At 38.9% G+C, this 15002-nt stretch overlaps 1 protein-coding gene across 13 annotated transcripts in view; it reads right to left on the bottom strand.

The window, feature by feature from the left end:
- FAT3 (FAT atypical cadherin 3) overlaps nt 1–15002 on the bottom strand; it is a 396171-nt gene that overhangs the window by 302076 nt on the left and 79093 nt on the right. For all 13 annotated transcript variants that reach the window (XM_021544996.3, XM_085574877.1, XM_085574896.1 and 10 more), the window contains one exon: nt 5782–9093. In XM_021544996.3, coding sequence (XP_021400671.3) covers nt 5782–9076 — 3295 coding nt within the window. In that variant the 5' untranslated portion in view covers nt 9077–9093. The remainder of the gene's footprint in view (nt 1–5781; nt 9094–15002) is intronic.

Below are 15002 nucleotides of genomic sequence, written 5' to 3'. Positions count from 1 at the left end.
CATACAAAATAACTCAAAACTATTTTAAGAGAAAGCAAGAAGATGCAAGGAGTCTGAAGTAGTAAATTCATTCCTTTCTGCCAAATAGATTGAACAGTGCAGGCAGGTCTGGTTTATTGCAAACTATATCATCTGGTGTTTCTAGTTTCCATTATGGGTCATTTGAAGCCATGATTAGGATTTTCCAGTATCAACTGCCTTCTCTAGCCACAGTTTGTTAGGAATTTCTATCACTTTTGAGGTATCCAAATAGAAGACCATTATTCTTAGCACCATAAATAAACCCATGGAATCCGTAGTAATTTGAACTCTACCTCCATTTAACAGTACCTTTAAACTCAGCACTGTGAAAAACGGGACTAGCCTGTTAATGTGAATTTTGGGGCTGAAACGTGAAGATATTAAGTTAACAGGGTCATCAACAAATTGAATCAGAGGTCCTCTACAGGGTTAGAAACTACTGCCACCTAACTCCTAAATTTAAAGTTCTAATGAAAGTTAGGGGACTCAGGTTCCTGAACAACCCTAAAAACAAAAAGTTAGTGAGTTTTGAAAGCATTCCTCAAGTCTGTGCTCATGAGCTTTGCAAGAACATTAGAGATCCTATAAGCATTTCATTAATACCACTGTTTTATCTTTGTGTTCAATTTCAGTGGGACTTAAGATGCTTCTATGCTTTCCTGAGAACAAGTAAAAAACTTGTTGCTTCAGTTTTCCCACCTGTGAATGGAGTTAGTAATTCCTTGCATGTCAGGATGATACTCCACCAACTGTGACAAACCCTACAGAAGGCTCTGTAGCAGAAGACTGATTTTGTCTTGTCTGTCTGCACCTCTAGAACTCACTTTGATAATTTCTTATTACCAGTATGTCCATGGGTAGTGTAAGGGTAAATATAGAAACTCTTTGTGTGCCAGACTGTTATATTAACATGTAGAAACAGATGCCAGACTAAAAAGTGGAGCTAGAGTAAAAATGCAGTTTAGCTGAACTGCAAATCATAAAAAAAAGGAGAAGGAGGATTCCAGCATTTAGGCCTGATCTCATCTAACTCAACCTTTCAAGAAGTCAGGAACTCCCACTAGTTGTTCAGATCTCCACTGCAGCCAGAAAAGAGGTTCTGATAGATAGTATTTAGTCTCCCAAGGTGGGTGATATCATAAACCCATATGCATTTGTTGGACTCCCCATGAACTCCTGAAACAACAAAACTACACCACTTCGCTGTGCTATTGGCACTATGTGGGTGTACATACCAGAGCTAAGAAAATCCAGGTTTTTAATAAGGCAGTGTAGGACCTCTGACGGAGACCACTTCCACAAGAGTAGTCAATTATTAGAGCTAACCTGTGACTGAAACTCAGAGCACACTCTCATCCCACAAATTTTTTTTTACCACATGTCTGCTCATTTGTGTCACAACAATCTGGAGATAAAAGAGTGCATTTTACACAATTTTCTTCTAAGAAACTACAATTAGCAAACTGGCAAAGAGAATAGAGTACTGCTTCCAGGCAGAAAGCAGTACTAAAGATGAGGAAATGGCTCCAGCTTTTCTTTAGCATGAGAGTTGCACAAGGGGAAGGTTACCAGTCACTTCTGCAATATCCAAATATAAAATATTGATCAATTTCTGTAGATAGAAAAGAGGGTCAGATGCTTTAACACTGCATTGTCACAAAATGAAAAATCATAAATTATTATTTACATTACACTCACCCCTACACTATTAAAATTTTTCTTTTCCAGTTTTTATTTCTAAAAGTCCACTTATGTGTGGGTTTCAGAATGAAAGATAATTCCCAGAAACTAGAGAGGAGTAGTTTCAAATTACCTAGCAGTAAGGCTGACTGTATATCTTCTTGTTCACAGTAAACAGGGATGGGCTATGTCTGACCAAAGCAAGGCACTCAGTGTAGACCTTTACCTGAGCTACTCTCACAAGGACCTTTGCATATTTTTAGAGCATGATTGACCCAACTTATTTCATATTTTTACATTGGAGTGAAATGAATCATATTTCTCAATGACTTGTTTCCTTCTGTTGACTTGAAGAAGCTTGCAGTGACTAGTTCACATTTAGACAACCACATTTTAGAACATTACATATCTGGATCTCAAAAAAATGAACATTACAGGGAAAAAAAAACAAAACAAAGGCAGTTCTGAGCAGGCGGCAGAAGGAACAAGTTACATGTTCCTCAGTGCAAGGTTTTTAAATGGCATGTTTGTGACATTTATATCAACAGTCAATAAATAAAAAAAAAACTTCCTCCATTTTTTTTTTAACTTTTAGAAAAGTCTGAAACCAGATTTTTTAGTTATAAATCATGACTGACTTCTAAACCCAGGAGAAATTAATTTTCTATCTAAGGTAGTGGGAAACCACAGATGGAGTTGAAAGGTCAGGAACTGCAGCAATCCACTTCAGGAGACTTTCTATTTATTTACAGATTTGTACTGGCTCTGACTCCTGGAAATGGAAAGTAAATCCACTGAAGAAAATTTGGAAGTGATTCACACTTCTTTCTGGCAAATACTTGCTATGCTTCTGGTCACCACCATGTATGAACTGGCATATTTAGCAGTGAAGACTATAACAATAATAATCTTCCAGACCAATTCTATATGACTTGAGGCAAAGAGCAGCACTGTAGGAAGGGAATCCCAGGCTCACTCCCATGGCACAACTCTTACCAAACTACAACAGCACCCAGATTTCACATTTACACTAAGAAGTAACCATAAGGACCAATACAGAGATGACTCCCAAGCTTCCTCACTGCCATTCACTGTTCTTACCTGAATGGAGAATAGCCGGTTGTGGAACCCACACCAAAAGTTAGATCAAGCTTGGCAGAGAGAGATCACAGAACTACAGAATCATTTAACTTTGACAAGACCTCCAAGATCATCAAGTCCAATCACTAACCTAGCACTGCAAAGTCAATCACTAAGCCATAGCCATGAGTGAAATATCCACATGTTTCAAACACTTTAAGAGATGGTGATCCCACCACATCCCTGGGCAGCCTGTTCCAATGGCTCACAACTCTTACAGTGAATAATTTTTCCCTAGCTCAATCTAAACCTCTCCTGGCCATTTCTTCTTGTCCTGACACGTATTACTTGGAGAACAGACTGACCCTCACCTCACTACAAGCTCCTTTCAGGCAGTTGCAGAGAGTGAGAAGATCTCCCCTGAGCCTCGATTTTTCAAGATGCACCATTATGCACCTAAGTACATCTGTAGTGGAAGAAGCAGCCATCATGACAACACATGTGCAGCTGCCTGGTGCAGTGTGTTTCCATCATGAAGATCTGCTTCTCTTCATTTCAACTCCTCAGTATAAATATGCCTCAGGAAGCAAAAGCACATCTCACTCAACACACAGGGCAGCACCATTAACATGTAACATTTCAGAAAAATAAAAATCATGTGTTTGAGCAGAATTTTGCTGAAAGCATAGACTTGCTTGCGGTCCAGCTTGCTCTGTGTATCAGGATAAATTCGGCCCAGTTTATATCCTAATGATTATAATGGATGCTGCAGTCATCTTTTCATTAAGGCAGCAGCCAAAAATATTGATTTGTTATACTTCACACTCCTGCTTACCTTCACAAATTTCAGGAGAGACGGTACATAAGCCAATAGAGTTGGTCAGTTTAAAAGTGACAAATGAACTGCACTGAAAGTAAATAAACAGCTATCTCTTTATAAATTAATTCAATATGTGACTTAAGCCCTTTTCTACAGCTAGAAAGCTGATTCATCATTCAGCAGCATTTAAGTTGCCACCAGTTCAATAGCAGAGTATTAATGTTGCATTCTATTTGGCATAGAAGGTCAAATCCCGCATTCATCTTACAGCAGCATGACGCGGAGTAACCCTGAAGCCCTGCCCTCCACATCGCCCTGGCTGCAGCTCGGCATCCAAAGTGCTCTTCAAATTGCTTTCAAGAAGGCTTACATGGCCTTGAACATTTGGGAAAATGAGAAACAAGAATCCCAAAACTTTTGATCTGCTGGATTATCTTCTGGAACGATTAAGTGAAATCGCACAGATTGGCTCATGTTCATATAACACTCGTGAATGAGTGAAAGGCAGAAAAATCTTTGTATCTTGGGAGATTTGGGGATTTTTTGCCTCCACAAAATATATTTCAATTTTAGAAAGAAAGCAAGTATATTTAACATGGAACACTGAGTACAATTTCCATTCCCGTTAAAATATGCTTTACTGAACAAGGGACCTAACTTATTCTAGCCCATCACCTCTACTAAGGTAGGCACAGGGTAAAAAACTAGCTATTTTACTTATGAGTGACACACACTGAGTTACTTTCCCTACCAGCTCTTTTAAGTTCAGTAAATGTTGAATGCTGAGATTTCTGCATCAATACTGTAGCTTTGGCACCAACCTCCCAATGCTTTATAAAGAACCCATTGAGATGACATTGATACTACTCAATAAATAGGTAGGATGACATTTTGAAATGCAAGAGCTTAATATTTAAACACATGTCCAAATATCTAAATAATGTTGCCTGAATGACTTCCGCTACTATCAGCAGTGTAGAATATATGAGTTTCTAACATTTCTGGAAATTACACTAGGTGCCCTCTTGACTTCTGACACTCAAGTCTGATGTTTCAGGACATAAGGTTTTGACTGCAATCATCTGTGTACAGCTGTAGCAGCAAGGCTGTAGCAAAAATAGAATAAAAATATTTTTCTCTGCTTATACTATGAGAGCCACAGCATTTGTGATGTCATCTGTTTTTCATAATGTTCAGTTTAGAAAGTTGACATTTGATTAAACAGTTTGAATTTGCCAAAACATACATTTTAATCTTATGTTTAATACCACATTCTCAATTAAAAGCTTCAGAAGAAGACATACAAACCACAGTAAACCCACAGACCTAACATATTTAATGTAATTTCTGAAACTGTTGACTAATATTTTCTAATTTCCTCACTACTTCTAGTGGTGCACAGCTGCACCATTGCTCCCAACAACCATCAGATATTTAAACAGCCAGTTTTTAAGTGTTTTACAAACACACTTTTATATTTAGTATTTTGAATGTTTTCCAATAGGGTGGTGTGGTAATAAAATTCAGCATCTGAAGAACCTTCACTATATTAACAATGCTTTCTAAAATCAATGTTTATAATACTACTGCCATGAAAGGAATACTAGCATAGGTCATTTACAGCTATGAACATTACCCTGGATTTCTACCTTTTATATAAGCACACCAACACTGATAAACACAAGAAAGTGTATTATACCACTGGTGTGCCATTCCAGAATAACTCCCATGAAAAATGACTCTCAGCAACAAGAACAATGTCACGAATAGGTTTTTGGACAAAATAATCTTTCTTTCATGCTCCTTATTTCCTTTCATTTGGTTGAACACTGGATTCAAAGTCATAAGTATTGTGACTTTGCAGAGGTAGCCTGAGTAATTTACAGTGATCAACAGATAATGCAGTGACTGTAAGCGAGTCATTCTGTAACTATCACTGCCTTCTAAATGGAGTCCTCACACAGTTGCTGGAAAGAAATGCGTATTATTTCACATCCACAGAGTGATGAATGTAGCCAGGTAATTAAATCATGTCATTGCTGTGCCTGGAAAAGCCTTACTTATAATTTTATCTTGCCTGTTAAGAAGAACTGAATTTCTTGTTAAGGGTAGAAAACAATAATGCCTCAGCTTTGCTTTTGAAAAAAAACTCTGAAGGAGAAATTAGAAACAAAACTCACCAGTTTCTTCATCAATGCTGAATCTCCCCAGGCCACTGCCATCCCTGATGGAATACTGGATCTCCCCATCTCTTCCAGAGTCCTCATCTCGAGCAACAACTTGCAAAACACTTGTACCAATGCGGGAGTTTTCCTTTACAGATCCAACGACAGCAAAGTCAGGAAAATAAGGGGTATAAAGATTTTCGTTAACATCCACCACTTCAACTTCCACAAAAGAAAGAGAAGAGAGAGAAACTGGGCGCCCCTTGTCCTTGGCACGCACGGTCAGGTTGTAGAACTGCTGTTTCTCGTAGTCAAGCTCCTTGTTCAGGCGGATGGCACCGCTGGCTTTGTCGATCTCAAACCGCCCATTGTAATCGTTCACCAGCGAGTAGCGGACTTGGCCTCCCAAGCCCAGGTCTGGATCGTGAGTTTCCAACCAAGCTATGACAGTGCCAACCGGCAGGTCCTCAAGGACCTTCACGTTGTAGCTGGATGGGATAAAGGCTGGAGAGCAATCGTTAACATCATCCAAAAAAACCTTCAGAGGCACAATGGAAAACTGCTGATGGCCACTGTCTGCTCTGTCCCTAGCCTCAATCTTCAGTGTGTAGTTTGCTTTTGCTTCCCGGTCTAGTTGATCTGCGACATACACCACTCCCGTGGAACTGTTGATAGCAAATTGATGGGTGTCTGTCAGCACTGAGTAAGTCACTTCACCATTAGATCCTAGGTCTTTATCTCTGGCTTCTACCTGGATAATCTCTGTACCAAGACTTGTACTTTCTAAAATATTAACCGAGTAACTGTCCTGTAGAAACACAGGCTTGTTATCATTTGCATCCTCCACAGTGACAGTCAGCAGTCTCCATGAAGATTTCTGTGGATTACCTAAATCGTAAATTGTAATATTAAGGAGATAGAGCTCTGTTTTTTCACGGTCCAAGGGCATGAGAACACTAAGTATCCCCATCTCCATGTCAATGTTGAAACAACTATCTACATTACCATCAGAAATTGTATAAAGTACTCTTCCATTAAAGCCTGAGTCAGCATCATAGGCTTTTATCCTCAGGATGGTGGCACCAACTGGCAGATCTTCTGAAACCTTCACATCAGCAGGAAAGGATTTGTCAAAATGAGGTGCTTGCCTGTTGATTGAATAAAAATCAAGAAAACCATCTTCCAAATTCAGCTTCACATTTGCTTTTGCCTTTTTGAGCAATTTTTCTGCTAGTTTCTGAGCAACTCTAGTTTCTCTGCAGCTAAAGGTCTTTGAAGACACTTTCCCATGAACTACTGAAATATTAACAAACATAGCATCAGCAAAGTTCTCTCCATCAGTTGCTGTTATCTTAAGGCCAAAATTGCTATTCTTTATGCCAGAGTTAACAAGAGATTTTTTAAGTTGCAGGACACCAGAGTCTGGACTTAAATAAAAAAGACCAAGTTCATTTCCAGAGATTATTTTGTACTTCACAAGCTCTAACTCATCTATGTCTATTGCAGAAACAGCAGTGATGTGACCACCAACAGGAAAATCAGATGAAATCACTCCCTGACAGGCCACTTTTTCAAAGAGGGGCTTGTTGTCGTTGACATTGCCTATGTATATGGTAACATTCACCTCACTTTCGTGGCGGTAGGGAGAACCCCAGTCGGATGCTCTCACAATGAACCTGTAGCTTTCTGGTGAGGACTCAAAATCCAGCTCTTCAGATGTGCTGATGACACCTGTAAACTGGTTTATTGTAAATGGCAGTGAGTTCAGACTGGCAATACTGTATGTAATGTATCCGTTCTCCCCTCTGTCTTCATCAACTGCTGACACTGCCAAAACGCTGGACCCCACTGGGACACTTTCATTGACAAATGAGCTGTAGGAGAGCTGCTGGAACTCTGGAATGTGATCGTTGGCATCCTCTAACCTGACAGTAACCTGTGCTTTTAAATCACCACCTTTGTTTGCATATACTTCTAATTCATAGAGGTCTTTGTCAATGATTTTCAAAGGACGAGCAGTAGTAATAAGGCCTGTGTTGGGATTGATCTTAAAATACTCAGCCTCCTCACTTGGAGATATTCTATATTCCACACCCTGTGGCTCAGGCATCAGCTTAACTACTGCAACCACCACACCAGGAGGTGAAAATTCACTGATGAAAATATCATATGCTTCCTTTTCAAACTTCAGGGGGATACTTTCTTTCTTGGGACTAGCAATGTGGACCAGTTTGACTGCAGAAAATTTCTGAGGAGATCCTTTGTCCTTAGCTTGGAGAGTGAGGTTGTAACCATAAGGGAAGCTGTCCCAATCAATAGGCTTTCTTTCTTTGATTTTGTACTCATTCATCCATTTCCCTTCTTTAGACAGAAAGAATTGTTCTAGAGGATCTCCAGCAACAATAGAAACAGATTCTATTTCTCCATTGGCTCCTTCATCTAGGTCATCAACATTAACAACTGCATAGGTAGGTTCCTTGTCTGATGGGAAGGGAATGTGGGTTACTACACTTATTGTTGGGGCATGTTCATTTATACGTTCAATGTGAACATAAAGCTTGGCAGTGCTGCTTACGCCATTGTTTCCATAAAGCTTCATCCCACGGTCCACTGCCAAAACCTCAAGGTCGTATCTGTTTTTCTCGTCGTAATTTAACCGGCCACTTAAGGAGATAACACCACTCGTAGGATGAACTGAGAAGAGCTCAACTTTACCTTTAAAGTAATAATAAAATTCACCATTGGACCCAATATCCGCATCTGTTGCGGTCACCTGTGCAATGCTAGTCCTTAAGGGAGTGCTTTCTGCTATCGTGACAGAGTACGTGGTTGGTGAAAACAAAGGTCTTAGGTCATTCATATCCAAAACCTGAATGTTCACTTTTGTCCATGCTTCCAAGTCCTCTCCTCTGACAGACCCTTTTACCATCAATAAATAGTTGTCCTGGATTTCTCTGTTTAATATCGCAGAATTCCCACCTTTAGTCCTTATTCTGAGGAAGCAGAAGTCAGCAATGATGACTTCCTCTGCTTTAAAAAAGCCCTCATCATCACCAGACACTATTTTGTACTTGATATCCCATGAAAGGTCAGCCATGGTAATGCCCATCCTCGTCTGACTGTTGACATAGGTCCTGGCTGCAGAATTCTCGTACACTGTGGCATTGTAAGTGGAATGTGTGAAGTGAAAGCCAAGCAGGGCAGACCCGTGAGCCACCTGGCAAATGGAAGCCAGGAACTTGACAATCAGAAGGGCAAGGCATGATGGAGGTAGCCGTGAGCCTGACCAGCGGCCCATATTCACATCCATCACATCATTCTTTTACCCTGTTACAGAGAGAGAAAACATGAAATAGTTCATCAAGGAATAAAAACAGTACTGTGAAGTGACATGTCAAAATAACTTACTAAATTTCTGACCCAAAGTAAAATCTATGCAATATCAATTCAACACATCTTTAAAAAAACTACACATGCACATTCTCACACCAGCTCTGGGTATTTTCACACCTGAGTAGTACATATGCATGTGCATATATATATATATATATATATATGTATATCTATGTATGTATATGTCTGTATATATATACACACATATATAGAACTATATATATGTATGCGTATATAGGGTCTTTTTGACATAAAAGACCCTACTACATCCATATACATGTGCACACAGTCATTATAATAATAACAGTAAAAAAAAAAACAACTAAATTTAACTGTAAGCATTTGTATAAATTTATATCAAAGGATGAACCACATACAGAAATTATTTTTTCTTATTTATCAGCAGCTCCAACTAAGCCTAAACTTGTTTGCTTTCAGATAATATTGAAAAATTCATTTTCAGTCTCAATGTTTGGAAGAGACAGGATTTTCATATGTATGTAGCCCTGTCATAGTCAAATGTTACTTTTTTTTTTATGGTCAGTTAAGAATGATGAAATTTGAGCCACCAAGAACAAGCAGAGTAAGAAAGTCATTATGCAGTCATTACTTTGAATACAAATACCTTCAGAAAAGGCCCATTGCCTCACTCCAAGAATCTAAATTGTGAGGTTAGGTAAAGACAGAGTAAGTGGAGGCACTGGCTGAAGATTGCTGGAGGGTACTGCAGAAGGTGGGAGCCAAGTCCCGTTTATCTATTTATTGCTTCCTCCTTGAAAGCAGAGGAAAGGAGCCTGAGGAAACAAGGCAGGTGCTACCATAGGTAATAGGAATAAGTATCTTTGTTACAGAGTATATGCACTGCTACTTGTGAAAAATCATAAAAATCGATTTTAAAAGGCAACTATTGAAAGACCCACTGCACACACACATTGTTCTCATTGTTGTTTAAAAGCTACCTGAAAATGCAGTTTTCTCCAAGCTAGAATACAGGGAGGAAAGGGATGGGAAAAGTTGTCAAAGACACAGGTTAATTTAAACTTCCAACAAGATTTCAGCTTTCCCAAGGAGATTTATAAATTGCATGCAAGTTTTGGAATATGAATTCGTATCTGTTATCATCTCCAATGTAACAGAGGGACTACTGCAGTTTCAGTACTAACAACAAAAAGTTTATCATGCTGATGTTGCAATGTCCACACACAACATACCTTCCTGTTCTCACAGTCTATATCCCATTATTTAACACACTGATCAATTTGGTCAATTCTCCCAAGTGTTTTGTCAAAGCATTCATCTTCCAATACACTTATTTTCACATGCAGTTCTCCCCCTGCCTTTGTTTCCTTCTTATTTTCTTAAAAATATAAGATTATATCACCTTCTAGACCTGCATTCCCCAGTAGCCAGCAAATTTAATTTGTGGCAGTTCCTTTTCTGAATATGCCCACTCAATTACTGTGTGCATAGTATGCAAGTCCCATGATTAACATCTTGTTCCATACGGTTCATACATCAAATAAGCACAATTCTCCCATACGCCTAGGGTACATGAGGGAACAGGTTGACCTCCAAAAGTCCCAGGATTTGTCTACTTCATATAGGAAAGATTATTTTATTGTTGTTACCATTTCATTCAGCTGAAAGACCAGCAGCAGCACCTTAACCTTATTCTTCAGCACAAAAAACATTCATCAATTTAATCCACCAGTATGAAAATATCAAAGTCCCTTATTTGCATGGAGCTTTATGGGATCACTTTTGAGTACTGAAACTAAAAGCTGTTGCTTCAAACTAGTGTGGTAGATGATGCTAGCTGTATTTTTTAAATATACATATAAATATATACACAACATACAATAAACTGCTGAGGAAATTCAGCCAATGAAATGAGAAATTCTAATGAGACACAACTCATGGGAAAATAAAGGGCTGGACCTCTTCTGTGATGTGCATTATTAAAATAATCAACAGAAAATCACTGTACTGCTGCCTTTCAGGAAGAGCACTTCAGCATCCTTTGTCTATACCAGAATACTCATCTCTCCCCCTGCTAAGAGAGAGAGAATTTTTGCTGGCCTACTAAAGAGACTGATGTCATGTTTCATATGAGCATCTAGATTTCTTTCACCACAGTTCAACAACTACCTAGAAATTAATTTTCCTATTCTTTGAAGTAAGGAAATGAATTGTCTTATACTATTTGGCTCATTTGGTGGTCTAGTTTCTCCTGTCCATGCCATAGGTCAGCATGAGCTGGTTTCTCTCTACATTTCAAGGTCATCAACATCAGATTTTCAAGTCCAGCATGACTGGAAATCAGCTTTCCTGAGAATATCATTGCTAAAAAAAAATTATTTGAAACTTTACTTTCAGCCCTATCCAAGGTTACAGACTGCTGTGGTAGACAGTCATTAAAGTAGATATTTACAAAGCCCTGCAACTAGGGGAACCTAATGAAAAAGTTGTGTATATCCTAGGCAATACAACATGACAAGCCTATGCTCCTATTCCATTTATCTTATAATTTTTAAAGAAAGCTGGAGCTAAGACTTAATCTCAAATACACTGCTGCAAACTCAGTCATGTCAATAGTCCACCAAGTTTTAGAGGTTCAGTGCAATCAATATCAGTTCTGAAGCACTAAATTCCACCTAGAAGCAGAACATGTATATGTGTGTGTGCTATTGAAAGCATATTTTAGTTGTGTGTACATATGTATACACAGACACACAGATTATGTATTTTTTGATAGAATTTCATGGTTGCCACTGGAAAAATTGGACTTTCACATCAGGCAGCACTTTCAGAGTTTGATTTCATCTCAAATATGGTATGCAGAGTTGTAACAAGCTCTCCATTGAAGTTATTCATCTATCCATATATTTATATGGCTATCACCATTATATTATATGAAAGTCCCAACGGATGAGCTATTAAGCTGCCACTTGGGCAACCTAAGAATGCTTTATTCATTTACCGAATTCCTTTCTTCTGGGATATTTGTTTTTAAGAGTTCATAATGCATACATACTTAACACACAGGAAATGTAACGAGATAGGTTGCAGAAACAAAGTACAAAGCAAGCCGCCACAAATTAGGAGGCATTTCTTTAAAGGCACTTCTTGTCAAAAAATGTTATGTTTAAAGTGAAGAGAAAAGTTGTGATTACTTTTGCTTGATTTTAAAATGTTTGGGCAGGAGCTACTAAATAAAAACTCCCCAGTACTGCTCAGCATGGTTAGTATGAAGGAAGAAAAAAAAAAGGAAATTAAGGGAAAAGGGAATAGGGGAAAAGGTAAAGGCTTTCTGAGAGAGGAAAACTGCTCTACAATAGCAGCAGAGACTTAAAGGAAACAATTCCCTTCTAACTACTCAATGAAGTGAAAAAACAATACAATAGAGGAGTCCAGAATCTTTCCACTCTAGCGCTCATAAAATACTCTAGCCTTAAAGTGGGAAGGAAAAATGGAAAAATAGAACAGTGTGTCTTGATTTTCAATACTCTTTAAAATAAACTTGAACATCGTCCATGACTTTAAATTCAATTCATCATTTGAGTAATTTTCCTTTGCTCCTTGAACAAAGTTGGCTAACTATGTGACCCAAACCTTGCAGAATAGCTGCAAGGACCTGTAGGTGGCTGGTGCTCCTTAGAGGAATTGAGAGAGGCATGATCATCATTCCTTTATCTCATCTTGGCTCTGGCAACCTCCAGTCTGGGCTGCATCCAAACATAACTCCCCACCAGACAGAGAAGGAAGACTGAAATCCCAGGAACTGCCAGGATTCCTGCACACCAAAAATGTGGCTCTAACTCAACGTGCAGAAATGAAACAAGTGCTATCTGTTCTTTGGTTTGACTCCCCCTCCCTAGGCTAATTTTTCTAATTCTAAAGATCTCCACACCATAAACTACTCGAAAAAGAAAACAGTGCATATGTCTCTTGGGCAAACAAGAGTCAAAAGGTCTTTTATAGAATGTACAGAATATAGCAGGCAAATTTCTTCAGCAATCAGGAGGAATAAGCTTTTAGCAGGCAACAGAAGGGATAACAAAAGAGCCTCCTCCTCTCTCCCTACTTTGCCTCCAAGTCCAGTTATACTCTGAGAGCATGTTTCCAGCTGGCCATCAGGCAAATTAATTCAGGCAATGTGACTAGCTAATACAAAACAACCATGAAGACTTTTTAACATGTCCTTTGAAGAAAGAACAAAGTAATTTTTGCTTTAACTTCCAGCTTCAGTGAAGGGTGAAGAACCCAATGGAGCTCATATATAGGTCCTCTGGGCTACAAGAAGGAAAAAAAACCAGTTTCTTTATTTCGGATAAATTTCTTAAGAGTCGAGGTATTTATGCACCTATGCGTATAGGGGGAAAAAAGGAGGTCAAGAAACCTTGAAAGTTTTTCATCCTAATTTGCATTTCTCTTGGTGAAGCTGGGAAAGGACATATGTCTCCTTACACAGGACAGGATTGGAGACTGCATGGTATGAACAAATACTAGAATTTGAAATTATTATTGCTTCTTTGAGAGAGTTGCCACAATTCTCTAAGCAGCTTTACAGCAAAAACAGTATATTTGAAAATGTAAAGGATTTTTTTGGGAAGCAGAAGAACAGTACCATCACATACACATGAAGTCTAAAGAGTATGTAGAGAAGTCATGCATCTGCTCAGGAACAGAAGCTCTTGATTACACTGGAAGCGGCTTTAATCTTTCAGGGTAACTCCTGTCATTCAAACATCAAAATCAACAACAGCTAATCTATTCTCATGGTCTAATCATCAAAACACAAGGCATGAAACCTCTCAGTGTTCTTTTCTATCAACAACAGCAATTTGACTACACAAAAAGTTCTGCATGACCAGGCCATTAGGATCTACAAAAAGGATACAAGGAAGATTACAAAGCATTGTGGTAGGTTTGCAGTTGTCACCTATGAAAGACTTCCATCAAGCTGCATCAGTGATAGGAAACGAAGTGTCAACAAATCCATTGTCAATATTGCAACCAGGAGGTGAGAGTCCATGTATGTCAGTGCCATCTTGGAAGAAGTCTCTTCCATAGCACAGAAACATTGAAAACTCTTCTGAACTCATGGAAATTATTATTTAGGCAAACGGAAGATAATGATCTAGAGTTTAAAGACCAAGGTCTACCTGCAAAGCTGAAACACAGACAAGAGAGAGGCATGGATTTTTTTAACTCTCCTCTCATTACACAGGCAATATCATTAGCATGTTGTCAAATGAATAGCTAGTAAGGGAAAAAAGCATGTTTGAATAACACTTCCCCTAGCCAGACAATTTCCTTGCACTCTGCAATAATTCACCCAGTCAGGAAAGGCTAACAATTTACTGGCCAGGAAAAGAAGTCAGAATAGAGAACAGGAATTTAGAACATGTGCCACACAGAAATGAATTAAAGATTTGTGTTCGAGTCTAGGCAAGAGGTGAAAAAAACCTTACTGACACTGACAGATTTACAACAGGAGATATATTCATGGAGCTACCTGCTCCCCAATGAGCACCAAGATCGGCTTTTCCATATATATGATTATATCATGATGTGTTTATCCCCAAAAGAGAAGGTGAAGACAAAATGATCATTTCTGCAGAGTAAGCCCTTGCAACAGACAGCACTATAAATCCCAACCTTTCTCAGAGCTGCAAATCCTCCTACTGCCTGCATGTCATTCCACACGGGAGACAGGCCGCTCAGCGTGTAGCAAGTGTAATTCAGGCCGTCCCTAGGAAGTGAAGATTTAGCCACCCAGCCGTATGTTATGAATAACCTTGTTTTGCTAGCAGGTGCTGGGGATTTTTTCCATACAACAC

This window comes from Lonchura striata, chromosome 1, assembly GCF_050655825.1.
Source record: "Lonchura striata isolate lonStrDom1 chromosome 1, ASM5065582v1, whole genome shotgun sequence".
In the NCBI taxonomy this organism is placed as follows: Eukaryota; Metazoa; Chordata; class Aves; order Passeriformes; family Estrildidae; genus Lonchura; species Lonchura striata.
Note: the sequence above shows the minus strand (reverse complement) of the source record. Positions and strands in the feature narration are given on the sequence as shown.